Source organism: Antennarius striatus, chromosome 6, assembly GCF_040054535.1.
Source record: "Antennarius striatus isolate MH-2024 chromosome 6, ASM4005453v1, whole genome shotgun sequence".
Taxonomy (NCBI): Eukaryota; Metazoa; Chordata; class Actinopteri; order Lophiiformes; family Antennariidae; genus Antennarius; species Antennarius striatus.
The window spans coordinates 6827110-6849194 of record NC_090781.1 but is presented as its reverse complement, the minus strand read 5'-3'; the positions used below and the strand labels follow the sequence as shown (position 1 = coordinate 6849194).

The 22085-nt window shown below is 40.4% G+C and overlaps 1 protein-coding gene across 1 annotated transcript in view; it reads left to right on the top strand.

Annotated features, from left to right (window-relative positions):
* The window catches only part of drd2a (dopamine receptor D2a), a 44968-nt gene extending 23239 nt beyond the window's left edge, over positions 1 to 21729 (top strand). Inside the window, exons 3-8 of the mRNA XM_068317608.1 lie at positions 8591 to 8700; positions 12889 to 13025; positions 15236 to 15444; positions 20229 to 20315; positions 20573 to 20960; positions 21409 to 21729. Of these exons, the coding sequence (XP_068173709.1) occupies positions 8591 to 8700; positions 12889 to 13025; positions 15236 to 15444; positions 20229 to 20315; positions 20573 to 20960; positions 21409 to 21605 (1128 nt within the window). The 3' untranslated portion in view covers positions 21606 to 21729. The remainder of the gene's footprint in view (positions 1 to 8590; positions 8701 to 12888; positions 13026 to 15235; positions 15445 to 20228; positions 20316 to 20572; positions 20961 to 21408) is intronic.
* The last annotated feature ends 356 nt before the right edge of the window (positions 21730 to 22085 follow it).

Sequence of the window (22085 nt, the reverse complement as noted above, 5' to 3'; positions counted from 1 at the left end):
AGGAAACCATGCAAAAGAACTAGATGCCAGCTCTTAATTTCAGTTCTTATATAATGTAGTCAAACACAATGGTATTCTTTTTCTCAACTGTTTTTGTAATGAGCATATGCCAATTACTGTTTTATTTACATAAAATTTAAACGTTTAAATAGATTTCCTTATTTAACAAAACTTGATATAGATGAGAGCTCATTTATGTGCATGAAAAGAGCATTATATTGGCGGTAAAACAACTGAAAAGTCAAACATTCACTTAATATTTACTGTACAACATCAAAAAATGTGGAAGCGGAGAATCCCTAATGAGATGTCTGACCTGTGTGAATGATGTTTTTATACTTCATTCTCAGTTGCTGACATGTGCGTTTCTCCCCCGCTTGGATTACGCCTAAGTAAAACAAATTAATAGACTATTATTCAAGCTGTTTACCTATTACAACATGCTACATTTAAACTTAGGCACTGACTCGAGCAGAAATTTCGACCCATACCATCTCCCTCTTCTTTCCAGCTGCAACATTGTTCCTCCTTCTTCTGAAAATGTCCTCAAAGTGAGCTGCGGTCCGCGTCTCGTCCGTCTTCTTGGTGAATCGTCGAATCGGGGCTCAATTGATGATGATTTTTTTTACAGTTGTCGCGCCTGTTAAACTGCAGGTCAATTTACTCTGAATTAACAAAACTAACCCTGAAAAGCCCTTGTGAAACCGAAATCCCTGGTTTTCCAACTTCAGGGTAAGTCAACCCAGAACCACAGGTTTACCTCCGGGTTTGTTAACCCTGCCTTCATGAAACGGGCCCACTGTGTGGAATAGGGTAGACTCCGGTACATTCTTGTAAAAAGGAGAAAAAAAATCAGCAGGAAAATGTTTCTTTTTTATATTTGTGACTGACAGATCAGATTTTCTGCTGAGATAAACACAATCACATGATTGTGAAGTAAACACGAGCCAGTTTATTAATGTTTCCCACATTTTGAAGGTGACAGTTAATAAACTGTAGGAATTGCAGCTTACAGGAACTTCAGCTGGGCAGTTTTTTTATTGCATTCATCTCCAGAACATGTTTTTCTAGATACAAGACTAAATCTAATTATGTAAATGACAGTAAATACAATACTTTTCATTACGATGCCAATGTCACATGTACACACCACATTTATTATCTACGCTCACATATATTTTCTTTCCCGATGATGCAAGTATTAACCTGTACTATAATGAGAGCTCAATCATATTGGACAAAGCGGACATCCCTTTCATATTAAATTCTGAATTACCTTTTCTCTAAAATATATTTGGTTTCTGCCTGGTGTGACAGATTTAGAACAAATTTTTAAAGGAAGAGTTATGCATGACTTCGACTTTAAAATTTGTTTTAAGTCAAAGTGCATAAAAATTAAATGAACAACAGACAATCACAGAATTAATGAATGAAATAAGATTAATGAATTAATACATTTATACGTTACTTTGCATTGAGAAAGTAACCACCAAAAAAAAGTGACAGTCTTAGCGCTGGTAGAGATGTTAAAACCAGGGGGGATGGGGTCACCCTCCTAGGAATCATGTCTGCAAACAATTCTTTATTTCCTTGAGGTAATGTGAGATTTGTGGATCAATATCACTATACAGTATGTTTTTGTGTAGTGTAATTACTTTTTAGTCACCATTTAATATTTTGCAGTATCAGTGTACCAGTACACAATGTACTAAAGATATCGGGCCTGTTTCAATACAGTGTGACATTTAGCATCCACTGAAGTATTAACATCTTCTCATATTTTTTTAACAGGGCAAGGACAGTAGCAGAAGGATCCTGAGTGCACAGGTTATCACAGTGAAATACGCTCCGTGACCACCAGCGGTTCATTCTGTGGAATTCATATGCAATTCATATGTTGTCCTCATGTATTCCCATGTATTCTGTTAAAGAACTTTGTAGAAATGACTTTCTAAAAAAAACACAGAAAATAGAAATGGTTCACTAGGACCTTCAGATTAGGAGGGCAGGTCTGGACATATAAAAACTGGAGCACAAATTAGAGGTGGGTGATGGTCACAGGTGAATTAAGTTAGCTATTAGAACATTAGCTATTAGAACGTTACAAAAACTAACATTGTATTTGTAGGAAATAAAGATAACCAAAAGAAATGTGTACTGTATGTTTATATTGCCCGCAGTGGTGGTGGTGACTCTGAAATAATTCTGGTAGATGGTGTCTGTCACTGTTCTGCCGTCCTGGAGAGCAGGAATCATCCTCATGTGACGTAGGCAGTGGAAATGGGCTTTTAGCAGGCCTATGGTCATCTCCACCCAGACTCTCATCCTGCAGTGAACCCAGTTGAAGTTCCTTTGAGTGTCTGGATCAGAATAAAGGGTCAGCAGCCTCGGTTGGCATGGGTAACCCATGTCCCCCAACAAAAAAAACATCAAACTCTCCTGTAATGTATAGTGGATTCATTAGAATGGATTAAAAGATGTAGACAAGTGAATTATTGTGGAAATCTTTAGGTTATTGACCCCATTACAGTATGCTGCTCAGGTAAGACTCATCATACATATTTGAGTCAAGAACCGACCCAGACCTTCACGTCAGAAATGTAGTCTGCAGCATCACACATGATCTGGACAGATGTTAGTTAATCTCTGATGCAGTCTTTAACATGTTGAAACAGTAGTCAATCTACATGTACCTTCATGGGTGTGATGGGAATGTGGGTACCATCTATCAGCCAATTACATTAGGAAATCCTAAAAGAAATAGAAGTTACTGATCCAATTTTGAAGTTGCAGTACAATTTCATTAAGAGAATATACTTTGAAATTTATTTATCAAATTTCTACATAATTCACCTGCAATCCTATGGAACTCCTTCTTGATGAGTCTGATGGGTTTATCTCCAGGGAAACAGCAAAACTGGCATAAAAGTTTCAAGGAGAGGCGCACGGAGGATCTCCCACATTGTATAGAAAAACTACCGTTTGCAAAAAAAAAGAAAGAAACTGAACGGAGCAAAACACACAGTGCTGCCGCAGATGTGAGGATGGACTATGTCATGTATATGTGTGTATGTGTGTGTGTGTGTGTGTGTGTGTGTGTGTGTGTGTGTGTGTGTGTGTGTGTGTGTGTGTGTGTGTGTGTGTGTGTGTGTGTGTGTATGGATTGGGAAGTGAACCAGTACTGATCCTAAATAGAACTGTCTGGATATGACGGGACATCTGAACACGATACAAAAAGTTTAATTCTCTGTGAATTAATGTTGCAACCCCATCTATGGGATCCTAGTCAAGCGGACAAGCCATAATTTCCTCTAAAATACAGGGCGTCCTCATTATTTGCGGGGTTTCCAGGAACCATGTGTGATTAATGAATTCCATGTTAGAGCTACGAACCATTTATTTTATTATTTACGGTAATTTAAAAGTTTATGACCCTCCCCATTCAGATATTAAACCACCTTCTATCCGTATTACCTTTTCCCACACTCTTATCGACTGTTTAAAGCATTTTTGTGTTGATTGTTCCTTTCTGTCATGACAGGAAGGTTTTGGACCCAAATGCAGAACACCAATGGAGAGATTGTCATCCATTTTTTTAATGAAAAACAAAGTGAACAGCAAGCAACCACAAGAAATGCAGAAGTACAAAGACAATCGGGAAACAAACCAGAAGATTAAACCAGCTTATAAAGCCTCAGGCTAATCAGTCCAATCGAGTCCGGGTGTGGAGATGAGCAATAGGTGTGGAGACGGGGCTCCGCCCACAAGTTTGTCTCTCCTCCTGCCCTAAACGGTCCCAGGGGAGGGTCGGGATCAGGCTCCAAAATCGAATAGATTTCAGGCCCAGGGTCGGGAAGAGGTTCAGAAACCGGCTGGAATCCAGGCGTGGGAACCTTCTGGGCTCCGGGCGCAGAGACAGGCTGGGGTGCGGACTCGGACGCAGGCTGAAGTGCGGACTCGGATGCAGGATGGGGTGTGTACTCGGATGTAGGCTGGGGCGCAGACTCGGCCTCCCAGTTCTTGTTCTGGGAGGCTGCTGTGGTCAGTTCTCAGGTCACTAGCCTCTGGGCATCGGTGTTGTGTGATGCTTCTCTTTCCAATGTGCCCTAACAGTATTTCTCCACTTCAGCTCTTGGTAGGTCTTACCGGCTGCTGTTATTTCCCTGCCACTGAGAGTACACCTTTACTGGTTGAGTTGAGAAGGTCTTATTTATTCTCCTGGCCTCTTTCTCCTTGGTGTATATCTTCAGTCGGGTAGCCAGAGCTGTTATCTCTGCTTGGCAGCTTTGAGTGTTTTAGGGTATGGGGAGCTTTTATTTTGTATTTCCTGGATACCCCTATATTGACCAAATTACCTTTCTGCAGCTCAGCCAGGTGGCTTACTTTTCTCCGTGTCACCTTTATACCTTGGCCTCTAACCATCTCTTTTATGTAGGGTAATTTCTTGTTATGCACTGTATTGATGTCATATCCCAGCATCTAGAGGATTACTGTTGCTGTACTGTGAATCAGCTTGTTGGTCTCAGCTATCAATTTTATTTATATAGCGCTTAATAATGGCAACAGACATTTCAAAGCGTTTTAATAGACATACAAACCCAACTGAATCCTCCAAGAGCAAGCATAAGTGACAGTGGCGGGGAAAAACTCTGTCGTTGAGGAAGAAACTCCGGGCAGGACCCAGAATCTTTTTGGTGGCCACCCGCCTTGACCAGTTGAGTGGAAAATAAATAAAATGAAGATAAGGACAGGGTAAGAGAAAGAGAGACAGAGAAAGTGAGGGATAGGCTAGATAGAGTCAGTGTCTTTATGGTTATAGTTAGACGATTTGTTGCAAGCACTGATTATGGGGCGAGAAAGTCAGGCTCCTGGATTGTTGCCTTCAATACATGTTCCCCATCATGTAGTTGGTAAATTCAAGGCACAATTACAGCTGCATTGATGACTGTGTGGTTGCACGGAGGAAGAAAGGCAGCAGGCCTCCAGCCGATGGATAGATGAAGGGTGATACTGGTGGTTTTGGAGGAGCAGGTCCACAGCGGATGGGCAGATGATTGGTGGAACAGTATGGTGGCACGGAGGAAAGAGGCAGCAGGACCCCAGCCAATGGTTAGGTGAGGAGTGATACTGGTGGGATGGGAAGAGCAGGTCCACAGCGGATGGGGGGATGAGGGGTGAACCTGAGACAACCTGTAAGGACATAGAGCACATAGACTCCAGGGTAGAAGTTGAGTTGGTAGGGTGTGATTGGAGACTAGGAGAGTGAGGTCGGAGAGGAGGGGGAGTAACAGAGATGGTCAGAGAGAAGAAGGAAGAGAGAGGAGCTCAGTGAGTTTGGATGTTGAGTTTCCAGCTGTGTAGGTCTATAAGAAAAAAAACCTAAGCTGCCTTAATTGCAGAATTTTTGAAAAAGAAATGTTTTAAGTCTAGTCTGAAATAAAGAGAGGGTGTCTGCCTCCCGAACTGAGGGAGGGAGGTGCTTCCAAAATAGAGGGGCTTGATAGTTAAAGGCTGTAGCCCCTGTCCTACTTTTTATATATTTTAGGTACCATCAGTATGCCAGTATGTTGAGAGCGTAATGCTCTACAGGTAGTCGTCGACTTACGACCTATGCAACTTACGACCGACCGACTTTACGACCACAATGTCCGGGTAACGCGGGCATTCCCTCCAGCCACAGTACTCACGCTCTGAGACTCCTGTGCTCTCTTCAGTCACCACGCCGCACACACGCTGTTCAGTCACACTGTGAGATCAATAGCCCAGCCCACTACTGATGGGCTGGGCTGCTTAGGAGGCTGTGACGGAGAAATGTATGAATGGTGTATGGAAAAACTGTCAAGCGTTACGTGAACTCTTCTGCTGGATTTGAAAGTGACGAAGAACTTGATCAGATTCGGGAGAAAATAGTGAAACTGGCAAAAAACCTCTCCTTGGAGAACTTACGAAAGATCGCGCTGTATGAAGAACTGATCGCGCTGGAAGAAGAAAGAGTGGAAGAAGAAGAGAGAAGAGAAGCAGAGAAAGAAGAGGAGGAAACAGAAAAAATGCTCACCACCAAAGGCTTGTCAGAAGGCTTTTCCCTGTTAAATAAACTCCGTGCACACTTTGAAGAAATTGACATAGAACATAGAAACATTTGTAAGGATTGAACGGATGGCGGGCGGCACGGTGGCGCAGTGGTTAGCGCTGCTGCCTCACAACATGGCGGACCCGGGTTTCGAGTCCCGCTCTGTGCGGAGTTCGCATGCTCTCCCCGTGTCTGCGTGGGTTCTCTCCGGGTTCTCCGGCTTCCTCCCACCTCCATGCGCTTCAGGTTGATTGGCCGGTCCCAAATTGACCATAGGAGTGAGTGTGTGTGTGAGTGGTTGTTTGTTTCTATGTGGCTCCGCGGTACACTGGCGTCGTGCCCGGAGTGTCCCCCGCCTCACGCCCTGAGACTGCCAGGATAGGCACTGGCTACCCCGCGACCTGCGTTAGCGGATTAAGCGGGTTGCAAGATGAATGAACGGATGGCAAACGACGCTTTCCGTCCATATCGTGAAATTTATGAGGAGAAAAACAAACGAACAATTCAGACAAAGCTCACAATGATTATGAAAAGATCGTCTCCCGCTCCCACCAACCCACACGCTGCCCCAGCTGACGATCCGGACGACCCACAGCCATCACCAGCGCTGCTGGATTGAATTTTTACTTAAGAGTCGATTTACGACCAAGTCGAATTACGACCGATCTGTCGGGCCCAATCACGGTCGTAAGTCGACGACTACCTGTAGATCAATTACATGGAACTAAAAGCTCCTTCAGATAGGTAGGCGCCTGGCCAAGAAGGGATTTTTAAGTGAGGAGGTGTATTTTAAAATCTATCTTAGCTTTCACAGGAAGCCAGTGTGGAGAAGCCAACACAGGAGAAATATTGTCTCGGGTTGTTTTCCCTGTGGGGATGGTTCTTATTGCAGCATTCACTTCCACTAGCAGATCTTCTGAAGGTACTTGAAAATTCATCTTCGGTATTTGTCGAAGGCTCCAGGTTTCCAGTTGGGTCACGATCTTGCTTCTCAACTCAGCAGCTCTTGTATTGAGAATGTCGATATCTCTTGGGGCTTGGTACCCAATCATGGATCATTGTGGGCGTGATTTATTTCAGAAATATATATCATAAAAGCAAAACAGGAGGACTTATTTGAAATTTTATTTTAAAATATAACAATCAAAATGGGAGGAGTGAAACTAAAAGGAGTATGATTATAATTTTTTTGGTTTGTCTTTTAAAACAAAAGACAAAACAGAAAATTCTAAACACACTCCTTTTTTGTCTTTTTAATAAACATGATAACCAAATCACCAAAAGACATTCTGTGCCATGATTTACTGTACATACACAGAGTGGCTATGCATTAACTTTGAGAAGAGATAACTAGGAAAATATGTATCCTGTAGACACTATGCTTTAAAAAAACAGAGGAATAAAAAACTCCAATCTACATTGCATAGACATACTGCATGTTAACACATTGTAGTTTTCTCTTCTTGCGAGGCTCTTACATTTGCTGTCGGCTTCAGTGCTGATGGAAAGGTAAGAAAAAAAAGAAAAGAAGGTAATTTCTGTCAGTGGAGCAATCAAGAGGAGTAGCTTGTTGATTGCCATACAAAGAATGAACAAGAAAATGAGTGATGGTGGTGGTGGAGGAGAGAAAGCAGAGGCACAAGTACAAATGTGATGAGAATAAAAGTTTGAAAAATGTCAGAATTACAAAAAGAAAAAGAATATAAGTATCAGCAGGACCTATAATGTTGTCACATCATGCTTTCATCATGTGTTATAGACATCAGCACAAGAAACACGGCTTTAAGATGATGCTGGATTCTTTAGTGACATGAGCCAAGCTAAGATTAACTATGCACAGGGAGGTAGCACACAGCACCCACCAGACAGAATCCCAGATCAGGAAAAGTGGATGACATTTGAACCGTCGCAACCTCTCTTATGATTTTCCATTACAGGCCGGGTCATGTATCGGAGCGCGGCAGAGCAAACACAAACAGGTTTCACTGATACAGTACATCTGATTGAAAACCAGCTTGAGCTGGAGACAAAAGGTGGTTATCGAAACACAGGGAAGCTCCCTATAGTCCTCTAATAATCAATAATGTTTGATTCCTACTGTTGTTAGTGATCAAATGTCAATAGTCATTAATTTATTGAACGGTCAAATCAGACAATACAAATTGGATCAAATCGGCATTGTGTATCTACTGGTACTGTAAAATGAGTTTACCAGCTGTTTTTTATAAGCAGTTTATATCTACAATCACACACACACATGCACGCAAGCACACCCACACGCGCGCGCGCACACACACACACACACACACACACACACACACAAACACCCACACAGACACGCACACCTCTTTAATCGATAGTATACCTTATCCCCAACTCAAAGCACTCGCTTATCTTCTCTATGTGCTCCTTTATTTTCCCTTTCTTGTTTTACCTCTGTGGAAAGAATATTAAATGTAAAAGCTATATCACAAACTAGACAAGAGACTTGACTGCTTTGTTAATTTTTTACTTCTCTAGGTGGTGGGAGAGTGGCGCTTTAGCAAAATCCACTGTGACATCTTTGTCACTCTGGATGTGATGATGTGTACAGCCAGCATCCTCAATCTCTGTGCCATCAGCATTGATCGGTGAGTGTACAGTGTTAGTCAAGCCTGTCATGCTTCCTGCATCCATTCACTTATTCATTTTCATGAAGATGAGACAATCCGTTATCTTCCCAGCTGAATATAGGGGGAGGGCGGGATACACCCTGGATAAAGTTCATTACAGGGGGCTACAGAGAAAGACAAACACCTATTCACGATCATGGTCATACCTACGGTCAACTTAGAGCAACCGAGTCACCTATAGTGCATGTTCATGGTGCTGGGAGGAAGCCAAAGAACTCATAAAAACCAAGCCAAAGAAAACATACAAACTCCACAAAGAAAGGCCCCAAGTGGAACTGAACCAGGGAACATGGAACTGGGGAACCTGGAACTGAATCAGGCAACAGCTACCCACTGTGCCCCTGTGCTGCCACTTACTGCATCCACGTTTAATGGATATCTTTGTCTTCTGAGTAAATAGAAACTTTTGTCATAAAAAAAAAGATTCCACTCTGTGCACTTTTTAGTCTAAATTCATATTTGAAATGACTGTCCACCAGATGTCCAAATATCATAAATATGAATTCTGCATTTGTTTTGTAACTTCAAAACATGCACATTAAGACAAAAACAAACATTGTGGAACATTGTCTGAACATTGCAGGTTTCAGCACAAACTTGAAGTTTTAGGGAGACAATGTCATATTAGATAAATGGGCTTTAGATTCATGGAACCAATCAGTGGGGAAATGGGCAAATCACATGAAATGATTGCACATAATGCTTGAATGATTCAATCTCAAAGTTGGAACTCTGACTGCTGTTCACTGACTGTTCAGTTGTGAAAACTCTTGGAAAATGGTTGACTGGATTCTTTTAATTTATTGTATCAAAATAAATAATGTCATCTGGATCCATATTTTTTTGTTCTCTTTAATGGAGTTTAATGGGTTGTTTTAAATGATATATAATTTTTAAAAATATAAATCTTAATTAAATTATTTTGTGTCAACAGTTGGTATAATAAAATTAAGTAAATTCAACGCAGTGGTATTTTGTTGTATGTAGGATTCATAACATAAATCCAGATTAATATATGCAACATTTGAGAATTTTAAAAAAAATAATTTTATGTTATGATGGATTTTTACAGTTTCATGCAGCTGCCATGATCCTGTGATGAATGATACTGACTCAGTTATAGTTGATTACGAAGCAGAAAACACACTGCAAAGCTGTTCTTAAAAGCATTTATAGTTGAGCATTCTTTAAAGAACAATAGGAAATCATATGCAAGTGTGAGAGCTATGTTTATTCTACATGACACTATAATGGAAGCATGTGAAGTGGACCAATGATAAAACGTTTCCCATATTTTCATTTTTATAGTAATCTGACATCTTCCAATTTGTTTTTCTGCTTGGATGCATTTCATTTTTAATCCATATGCCATATATATATTTGGCATGGTTACACATATGGTGGACGTGATTTCCAATCATGTTGAAGTGATTGAATTAGAATGTGAATGCCTCTGATGTGCCGGTAACCTTATGATACAGAATAATAATGTTGTCTGTATTTGAAATGAATGCTTTAATCCAAGACGAATACTGTAGTTGTGAAATTAACATTCCTCTTTTCTTTATCAGACTTCAGTAGGCTTGCTGTTTGGTCCGTGGCTCACATTGTACATTCCAGTGTCCTCTTGTGTGGCGCTGACTTATTAAAGTTCACATAGCAGTTCTTCAGTTTCCTCTCATGAATTCAGCTGCTTCAGGCATGATGATCATTAAACATCAAACATTTGTTTCTAACATTCACCAATGTGTGGCAAATTGGAAGGAGACCATATTATGAGCCATAGTTTCCTAAATACAAATTTATACTCTTAGGGCATGAATACTGTATATATGTGTTAAAATTTTCTTCCTTGAATATGTGTAACCACAGGCCACATTGGGGAATAAGTAGTTTCTCTGTTGCCAAAAAAATCCTCAAATGTATTATATGCCTGCATTATCTTTAAAAGCAGAAGATCAATGGATCTAAGACAAAATGGCTTTTGTGTAGGAGGTGACATGAATATACACATTCCAAATGTGATTTAACAAAACTTAAAATTGTTGGCAAAAGCAGACCAAATTGAATAACAAGACATTTCCTCTTCGTTGTCCTCTCAATATAATTATAAAATTATATAATTATATATAATTATATATGTGCATAACATATTTGACAGTAATGTCAGAACAGCCAGCATTCAAGATTGGTTGGATGAAGATAACGTCCATCTTATATTGTGGAAATATGTTACATCCTGTTTAAACTTTTTACATGATTACATAAAGTTAGACCTCTCCTTCATAATCTCATCAATGTGACATTAAATACATTGATGCTCAATGCCTTAGTTGCTTCAGTTACATGAAATGTTAATCTGTGTAAAAGCATGAACATTTATGACCTTATATATCTTTGACATCTGATTTCATTACAGGCGGCACAGTGGCTCAGTGGATAGCACTGTTGCCTTAAAACAAGAAGGTTCCGGTTTTGATTTCTTTGTGGTGTTTGTATGTTCTCCCAGTGTTCTCGGGCTTCCTTCATCTGCTTATTTGAATTAGTCATACTAAATTATACATGGGTATGAGTTTTGGCATAAAATGGCTGTTTGTCTTTTCATTTGGATGATGAGCTGGTGTCTTATTTGGTTTGTACCCCGCCTCTGGTCTGTAGCCAGCTAGGACAGACTCCAGCAGACCCAAGACCCAGAGGCAATGTTCCCTCTAATTTTCATGTGTCTGGGCAAACACACAAGCTTCCTGAGTGTACTGTGGACCACTGTGAGCAACATCAGATTTGCACGCAGTGGCCACACAAAAGTATCACATTTGTTCAAAACCTTGAATCAGAGCAAGTTATGTGGCTTAAAGAATCAAATTAAAGCAGCAGTTTTTATTTATTTTTAATGTAAATGATTAAGCCCACTTGAAAAGAAAAACACATATCTTGTTCTTCATGAGATGTATAGTGTATTGTATGTGAGGGTACTGCTTTGGCCATGGGATGAGAGCTGCTTTTGCCTATAGGTGAGGTCCATTTGTGGCCTGGCTTAGGGTGCCTGAACGCAGCCTTCAGACACAATATTTTGTTCACATTAAAACATTCACATTTTGCACAGTGACGTGTGCTGTTGCTTGTGATACAGTGTAAATCTGTCTGTAAATATCTAATTACTGCATTTTCTTAGCATTTATACTACTCATAAATTATCTAGTAGTAACAGCATTTAATTTTTAATAACCATTAATAAAAAACGTTTAATTAATGTCATTAGAATTTGAACAAACCTGACTTGAATTGTAACTCATTTATCACGTGGTTGCACACTTTGTACACGTTAATGGCTTTGTCTGCTTCGTGCTTTGACCTTTCTCAAACAGAAAAAAAATCCCTGTTTCACAGCTTGTTCTTCTATTTGCACATACTCCGGCAGCCATTCCATCTTAAAAGAACGCCATTTCTTTTTTACTTTGGCTTGGTGAGTGGATGTGTTGCTTCCCGTTGGTTTCCAGTCATTAACTAGCTAACCTGCACGGTGTGTATAGCGGGGCTCACACACAGGATCGTCAACGCTAGGATTGGCTGCGTAACGTCAGTGAACCTTCATTGGCTGGACACCTGTCACTCACTGAGTTACAATGCAAAATGGTACAGGAAACAATAGTATTGGACTAATTAATTATATTAGGTCTAATATCAGATATTACTCAATACGTTTGTATCAAATTTTATTTTGTGTGCAGCATACATTTTCTTGTGTGCTGCGAGCAGTGCGCAATTGCACACGGGCAAGGTTTAGAGGGGACCCTGCCCACAAGGCAGATAAGCGGCGGAAGACGAGACGATTGCAGACGGCATTCTGGTTCATTGAACTAATATAAAAAGGGACAACAAAGAAGAATCAATAAATTGAATCTTAAATCATAAAATCAAACATGATTGAATTAAAGTGACAACCTTATGAAATGAGAAGTTCTTCTACCCTGCCTCTCCCTGAATGGAATAGACAGTAGCCCTCCATCAAAACCCCAAAATGATCAGCAGTTGTTGGAAGTACATGTATGTATTTATGAATGTCTCTTGCATGTATGTGTGTGTGGAAACATGTTGGTTGGATGTTTTATGCATCTAAACTAAGGCTGCTATTTTTTTCTTCTTCAGTTACACAGCAGTTGCGATGCCAATGCTGTACAATACTCGCTACAGCTCCAAAAGAAGGGTCACAGTGATGATCACTGTGGTGTGGGTGTTATCTTTTGCCATATCATGTCCCCTGTTGTTTGGCCTAAATAACACAGGTAAGAAAAACATGACAATACATTTGCATTACTGCTTCAAAACAGCTGATAAATGAGTTTTTCATGGTATATGACTAAATTACAGTAGGAATGTGCTGTACTGGAATAAATGCTCATATCTCGTTGCAGGCACTGGCTCCATAACTATTTAAATATGATCCAACAGTACTTATGAACCTTTGTTGATCTTGGTACCTTATAAAAGTTAGCCAATCTCAGGTTAACTGACCCTATGGTGGTTATTGTGAGAGAGAGCTTGTTAGCCCCACAAACGTAATAAAAAAATTGCAGCTTTTAATGCAATAATCCCACAAATATAATACCATTGCCTACTACAATTGTAATACCTGATTTCCCACTAATGTAATAATTATTAAGTTTGTGGGGTTATTACGTTTGTGGGGCTAACAGAGCTTATATGTCTTTTACTATCAACGGGAAACCTGAACCTATGAGGAAGTGTGCAACAGACACTAAATGAAAAATCATGACTAAATAAATAAAACTAGATTATAGTCTGTTTGAATTTTCATGACTGTTCCACAAAAGAGTTTCAGCGTATGAGTTTAAACCTGATGTCATATGAGTTGAGAAGATTCCCACTGTGCCTCGCATTTTACTATCAATTTAGGCATCTAAAAATGAACACACCATTGATCATCTGCAATCTACTCTGTGTATGCAAGTTTCTTCCTTCAGGTGTATTCATTCTGTCTGAGTCAGCACAAAATGTCCCCAGATGAACGACATCAGTCATCTAACAAGTTATGATGTCTTGCTCCCGTTTTGTCACCTAAAATTGAAAAGGGAGTTGACCTGTGCATTGATAAAATTACCAATGTCCCCCGTGTCCATAAAGAACATTTTGACATTTCTTCCTGCAGCGTTTGGTGACTTCATAATGCATCATACGCAAAGAAAATATGGCAGGTGGTTAACACCAGTGATACACTGGGTCATACGATCATGTTATGACATTGGAAAAGGTTCATATAAAGATAAAATGTAATATTAGGTGGATCACTTTTACATTTTCATTACAAGATTTATGAGATTTCAATAAATTTTGTGAAATTAGCACTATCAAACATAGCACTTCCAATAAAGGCAAATGCAAAGTGAGCAAATAGACAAATCCCAGTGTCAAAGAAACAGTTCATTGGCATGTAACTGCTGTTAACAAGCCAGAGCCCGCAAGCATCGCTTATTTCAAAGAACAGGTGCCTGGACAGAGTTTTAATGTTGTGTTTGCGATTAAGGGCTTTTAAGATTTGTTGCTGACCATTCCCTGCAGCTTACATTCTGTCAATTTGAAGCTCCACTTATCCCATTCAGTGCCTTGATGAACTGGTGATGTTGCTGGGGCTCAGACATTTTGATTTGTGAGTCCCACAAACTGCTTTCAAGTGTGCAGGGTCTGCAGATCTAAGCAGCATCACCTGCTGGGAACACAAAGGTTGAAGCTACCAGCAGGACCCACTCAAACTCAAAGAGTCAATATTTCCTCATCATTTCAAATGCAGATTATCGTACTTGTTAGATAAATTGACCACACTGTATACAATGCTTTTGACTGCTTCAAAATATGCCTCTCCTTCGCACACACAACACACACAGACACACACACACACACAAACACACACACACACAAACAGAGAGAGAGAGAGGGAGAGAGAGAGAGAGAGAGATGCATATTGTGTGTATGCATTTGAACATTTGCATTTTTTCTTCCTCCTCTGAGGTTGAGTTATTTTTTAAGTGTTAAGATAGGTTGTCGTTAACATGAATTACATAATTACTGTGACATCTACAGTATCCAAGACTCATCTGTTATCTGTGTATATGGCAACAATTGCTTCCTAGTTTTAAGCTGCCTTTAGGGTTTGAATTTGGTCCAGGATGGCTCAGTCCAAAGACTCACATTAATTTGTGAGGGGAGTTAAAAATCAGTGATGCAGCTGAAGGTAGAATTGGCTTTGACATCTAGAGTGATGGAAAAACAGAGGTGATATGATCTCCCATGGCAGCATGGCAACTAATTGGAAAGGGGTTGGAGGGATGGTGATACAGTTCAAGCCAACAGCCCCATTCCCAAGTTTTCCAGCAATAATATTAATGGAAAAGAAAGAAGAAAAAAAAAAGAATTGCACCAATCAAAACATTTTGAATGCAGTCTGAAAACTATTTTCACTCTGTATTTTTCTTCACAGCAACTCGTGATGAGTCTCTCTGTGTGATCGCCAATCCTGCCTTTGTGGTGTACTCTTCCATTGTGTCCTTCTACGTTCCCTTCATAATAACTCTGCTAGTTTATGTGCAAATTTATGTGGTCCTGAGGAAGCGCAGAAAACGCGTGAACACAAAACCAAAGCAACGCGTTCGTCAGCCTGTCGACCGTGATGGGGCCACTTCACTGAAGGTGAGCTATCATGTCAATCATGTGCCTGTACTCTTTATACTTACATAAGTTCAACCCTTTTTATCTTCTTAATATGAATTACCATCACATGTCACGAGATCTAAGAGAGTCCTGTATCTACAAGCTAAAGTTTTCATGTGGTATGGCTTAGCATGTGTTCGTCTTTGAGAAATAGTATGTGCTTTACTACATTTAAAATATTAATATACTGTACATAATATCTTCTTCAACACTAGAAAATTTTTTTCACCTTTTAAATTCATTTCTATAAGAAAATGTAAACGAACTTTTCTCAGCATAATTATAGTAAGTGGATTTATGGCCAGAGATTCAGTCATTCATTCTCTTAAAGATGAGATGGTCATTAATTTGTCAGTAATCATCTCATTTTCAGTTGCTTATCTGAATCACAAGTCATGGGTTTACATTGCAACCTACCCAACTTACATCTGCCGGGAGGCGAGGTGTACCCTGAATAAGTTGCCAGTTTATCATAGGGCCACATACAGAGACAAACAGCCATCAGTCACACATTCACACCTATGGTCAATTTTGAGTGACCAACTCACCTAAGCTGCAGGTTTTTTGGAGATAGGAGGAAGCTGGAGAGGTCGTAGAAAAGCCACACGGGGAGAACATACAAACTCAACACAGAATGACCCCAGGTGTAATTGTACCAAGGATTATGTGTGATATACATAATATAGCCTAATATAACCAAACACCTTACCCAAACAAGGCGAGAGTAATGCTCTAGTATGCCTACAGAGTTTTAAGGGTTTCAAGCCCAGGCTAAGAACGTCCTCCAGCGGAGCCCTGAACTTGCAGGGCATCAATAAATATTCAGGTGGGTCGAAAAGGAAGTAGATTCTCAGACAGAAAGAAAAGAGGAACGGACGCCCCAAGATCTAAAAATTCCAACTTTGAACATGAGGACTACTGAATGACACGAAAGGTTAAGGAGTTGGTTGACATGATAATCAGGTGGAAGATAGATGTGTGTGCAGGCGAGCAGGTGGAAAGGCAGTAAGTCGAAAAGCTTATGAGCAGGATTCAAAATAATTTAAAATGGTGTGGATGACAAAAGAAATGGGGTTGGGGTCATTTTAACAGAAAAGTTAATTCAGAGTGTCTTGGAGGTGAAACGAGTGTCAGATTGAGTGATAAGGGTGAAACTTGAAATTTAGGACATTATGTATAATATGATTAGTGGTTATGCCCTAGAGGTAGAATGTGAACTAGAGGAGTAAAAAAATTCTGGATGGATCTAGGAGAAGTTAGTTGGAGCATTCTGGAGATTTGTGGTTGGAGCAGACTATAGGGGCGGCAGTGGCTCAGCTATAGAGCGGGTTGTCCAATGATCCAAGATCGGCGATTCCCACTCCTGCGCAGTCATTTCGGAGTGTGAGCTGACAGTGGGAAGTGTCAACTCACACTGCAACACAAGCACTGCCAAGGCGCCCTTGAGTGAGGCACCATCCCCTGTACAAGTTGCTCATTAAGGGCGCACCATGAAGGAACAGGAAAAAGCACAGGAAACCATACAAGGAAAGTGTCTAGCAAGAAGAGGTGGGTCACTGAATGGACAGGTGGGAGGAGACAAGAATACATTTAGATGTAAAGTAGAGCCAAAGTGGAGGTGGCAAAGGCCAACAAGAGGCACAAGATGATATGTATGCCAGGTTGGACACTTCAGAAGAAGAAAAAAATTCTCTACAGGTTGGTCAGACAGAGGGATCAAGACCTAGTACATGACTAAGTTAGTATGATTAAAGATAGAGATAGAAATGTGTTAGCTGGTGCCAGCAGTGTACTGGGTAAATGGAAGGAATACTTTCTGGAGTTGATCAATGAGGAAAATGAAAGAAAAGGTAGAATAGAGGATGCAAGTGTAGTGTACCAGGGAGTAGCAGTGATTAGCAAGGGTTAAGTTAGAATGGCACTAAAGAGGATGAAGACTGGGAAGGAAGCTGGTGCAGATGACGTTCTTGTGGAGGTATGGAAGTATCTAGGAGAGGTGGCTGTAATGGTTTTTGTGATAATCTGCATCTGCCATGTTCTGTTTTGCCACATCCATTTATTCCTGACTTTGTCTTTTGTTTATTGGTTTTCAGTACTTTCAGTACTTTTCTGGTTTTCTGTTTCTACTACATTCATGATTCATTGCACCAGTTTGTTTCCCCTGATTGTTTCGTTTAGTTGTAAACCAATTCCTGTTTAGTTCTTACCCTAGTTAGGTAGCTAATCAATAGTTCCACCTGTAACTAAAATAGCACACTGGCTGTCTATTTAAGGTCCCTCACTTCAGATCAGGTGTGTCGCAGCATAACTCAGTATCTGTTTGAGCAGAGAATATTGTTTGCCAGATCGTTATTGCCACGAGTTTGGCCTTGCCTTGTCTGTGTTTTTTCTGGATTTTGACCTTTGCCTGTTGACCACAATTTCTGTGTTTCGATGCCCCGTGAATGACCTTTTGCCTGTCTGCTGGATTACGATTTTGCCTGCCTCCTTTGTACTGTCAGGGTACTTTGTACCCTGATCTTCTTGTTTTGACTTCTGCTTGGATTTTAACTACAAACTGATTAAAGGTTTTTTGATTAATTGACACCTTGACTCTCGCGCCTGGGTCCTTTGGAAACCGTTACATTTTTGACCAGGTTGTTTAACAGAATTCTAGCGGGTGAGAAAATGCCTGAGCAATGGATGAAGAGTGTGCTCGTGCCGATCTTTAATAACAAGAGTAATTTGCAGAGTTTGGAACTATAGAGGCCGCGGTACACTGGCATCATGCCCGGAGTGTCCTCCGCCTCACGCATTGAGACTGCCGGGATAGGCACTGGCTCCCCCGCGACCTGCGTAAACGGATTAAGCGGGTTAAGAAAATGACTGACCGACTGACTGACTGGAACTATAGAGGAACAAAGTTGATGAGTCACACAATGAAGTTCTAAGAATGAATGGTAGAGGCTAGGCTCAGGACACAGGTGAGTATTTGAGTGACACAATATTGTTTCATGCCTAGGAAGAGTACCACAGATGCCTTACTTTCCTTGAAGGTGATGATGGAGAAGTACTGTGAAGGTCAGAAGGAGCTACATTGTGTCTTTGTATATCTAGAGAAAACCTATGACAGGGTACCGGCAGTGGAACGGTGGCACTGCATGAGGAACTGTTGAGTGGCAGAGAAGTACGTTAGAATAGTACAGGGCATGTATAAAGGGCAGCAGAACAGCGGTGAGGTATGCTGCTGGTGTGACAGAGGACTTCATGGTAGAGGCGGGACTGCATCAGGGATCAGCTCTGAGACCCTTCCTGTTTGCTATAGTGATTGATAGGCTGACGGATGAAATTAGACTGGAATCCCTATGGACAATGATGTTTGCAGATGACATTGTGATCTGCATTGAAAGCAGGGAGCAGGTGAAGGAACTTTTGGAAAGGTGGCGGCATGCGTTGGAGAGGAGAGGAATGACGATTAGCCAGAGTAAAACAAAATATTTTTGATTAAATGAGAGGAGTGCAAACGGAAGATTTAGGCGTTTGGAAGAAGAAATAGAGAAGGTGGAGGACTTTAAATACTTGGGGTCAACAGTCCAGAGCAATGGTGTGGGGTGAGGAGGTGAAGAGACAAATCCAAGCAGGCAATAACGGCTAGAAGAAAGTGTCAGGTGTCTGTTTGTGACAGGAGAGTCTCTGCTAGAATGAAGGGCAAAGATTATAAAACAGTGATGAGGCCTGCCTTGATGTACAGATTAGAGACAGTGCCTCTGAAAAGGAGAAAGGAAACTGAGTTAGAGGTGGCAGAAATGAAGAGGTTCTTTCTAGGAGTGACCAGGTTGGTTTAAGATCAGAAATGACATCATGAGAGGAACAGCAAGGTGAGATGTCTTGGAGACCAAGTTAGAGAGAGCAGACTTCAATGGATTGGACACATCCAGAGGAGAGATGGTGAGTACTGTACATTGGTTAAAGGGTGTTGAGAATGGAGCTACAAGGAAAGAGGGCACGAGGAAGACCAACAAGGAGGATGGATGTAGTGATGGAAGATATGAGGAGAGTTGGTGTTAAAGAGGACGATGCGGAAGATAGGCTGAAATGGAAAAATATAAAGTCCTGACAAGACAAGCCAAAAAGAAAAGAAGATCCTCATATGAGCTCTTGCTTGCCAGATTATTGATTTTACATACAAAGTAAAACTCCTTTGTTCTTTGGACAAGAAGTAGTATTGTTTCTGGTATGTTATGTATTGACATCATGGGCAACATTTACAACAGACATAGGAATTGAAAAGAAATATGGCCTTTACGTTGATTTCTATTTGCAAGAGATAATTTGTCTTGGTCAAAGAAGGATGTTTGGTAACATCCTTAACACACATCAGGAAAACGACTGATATTTTAGAGTAAAAAAGTAGAGTAAAAAAGAGTATGTTCGAAGGTCAACTATTCACAACCTTTATTTTTGCATAATGCTAATACTTGAGGAATATTTTTTTATACATACATTTTAGTGGATGACACTGCCAACATGCATCTCATAGAAGAGTGCGCTTTTATGTTGTGGCAGAATGAGCTCTGGAGATTTCCATGAATCTTTTACATTATCAGGGAGGAAATACTACAGTTGAAGCTGAAGTTGAAGCTGCAGGTCAGGTTGTTGGTAAGCCGCCATTGAGTTCTCCATCTAGTTATACCCTTTTTTAACCCAGCACTCTGTAGGTGTAGTGTTTGTATAGCCCATTTCCAAGTTCGTAACTTCTTCTTGCCTGACTGTTTTCATCACAGGATAAATGCACCCATCCAGAGGATGTGAGGTTGTGCACAATGATTGTTAAATCTAATGGGAGTTTTCCCGTCAGCAAGAAGAAAGTGGTGAGTGTTTTTCTCTTCCCAAACACCATATTATAATTGTTTGAGGGATATTTGTTTTTCACCTAGAAGTTTTCTACTATTTCTCAGAGTAATTGAAAGGCACCTTTCCTCAATGTCTCGACAAAAAGTTAAACACTGACAGTGGTTGGGTTTTTTTTTGGTTTTTTCAGTTATCTTTTAAAATTTCAGTTACTGTGCAATAAATAACAAATTACCTTTCAAATCAATATTTTCCTGCTTATTCTAACTTTTCCCAGATATTCATCAAAGATGGAGTTAAAGCAGAGGAAGATCTGGAGCTTGATGAGCTGAACAACAGTGGCAGCAGCCAGAAACAACGACACCAGGCTGAGTGTGCACTTGGAGACACTCCAGCCACAAGTCAGCAGCTATTGATGCCCAAGAAATCCAACGCTAGCCCCAACTCTACACCTCCCACACCACCTGAAGAATCCCATATTGCAGAAAGAAATGGAGATTCTGGGAAGTTGGCTTTGGGGGATCCAGCGCCGGTCGTTGCCAAAGCACTACAGACGCAGACCGTACCTAATGGCAAAACGCAGACGTCTCTGAAGACCATAAGCAAGAGGAAGATCTCTCAGCAGAAGGAGAAGAAGGCCACGCAGATGTTGGCAATTGTTCTTGGTGAGTTGGTTGACTTCTTTTCAAAGGTTTCTGATGTCATGGAAATCTGTAGAAATTGCTTATTAATGTGTTGTAAACTTACCATGAAACTGCTGAAATCCACTTAGACAAAATATTTATTCCTGCTGCATTGTTAAGTTTAGTATTTTACTTTAGTTAAGTTTAGTTTAGTTTAGTTTAGTTTAGTGTAGTTTAGTTTGGTTTGGTTTAGTTTAGAACATGATACTTCTTGTAGATGCGCCCCCAGCAAATATGGGTGCTTGACTGGCTACACGTGTTTTTAATATGTTATTTTTGGGAAGCCTAAATCTTGAAACCAGCTATGATACTGATAGCTAACACCTCTAGAGGATGGAGAACAACTCTGTCATCTATATGTGTGTGTGTAATCTAAGAAACTCCCTCGTCTTCACATCTCTGAGTTCAATTTCTCTGCATATCTTCTCAGGTGTATTCATCATCTGCTGGTTGCCATTTTTCATCACGCATATCTTGAACACCCACTGCACAAGATGCAAGGTTACCGCTGAGATGTATAATGCTTTCACTTGGCTTGGTTATGTGAATAGTGCTGTAAATCCCATCATTTACACCACCTTCAATGTTGAGTTCAGAAAAGCATTCATTAAGATTTTGCACTGCTAAACTCCAACATTACTTGTCTGATCAGGCTGAGGGACTAATGATCAAAGAAAGCTTGACTCCTGGCAAAATACCTCATCCTTATTAAGGAAAAAGCACCAAGGAGTGAAACAGAGATCTACTTTTTAAAATGAGTGCAACTGAGTGACTGCAAAACTGAAAGTGTCTTATTAAAAGGCATGTTAGCTCTATGGTTTATGAGAAAAGTTTGTGGAGTCCCTGTTCTCCAAATTGCTGAATGTAAAACTTGAAATGTCTGTAAAAAAGAAATTAAAAAAGAGACAATTTTCAGCAAGAAAAGAAAATAAGCGACATTTTTCTGGAAGATTGTTGTGCTTGTCATGTAAAGAGCCATCTGTGTATACCACATACATGCAAGTTACAAATTGCTATTTATGGTGTGTATACTTTATGTTTTGATGATGGAAATATTCTGAAAATCTTAAATATAAAGTCAGTGTTCATTACAGTGTTTCAACAGAT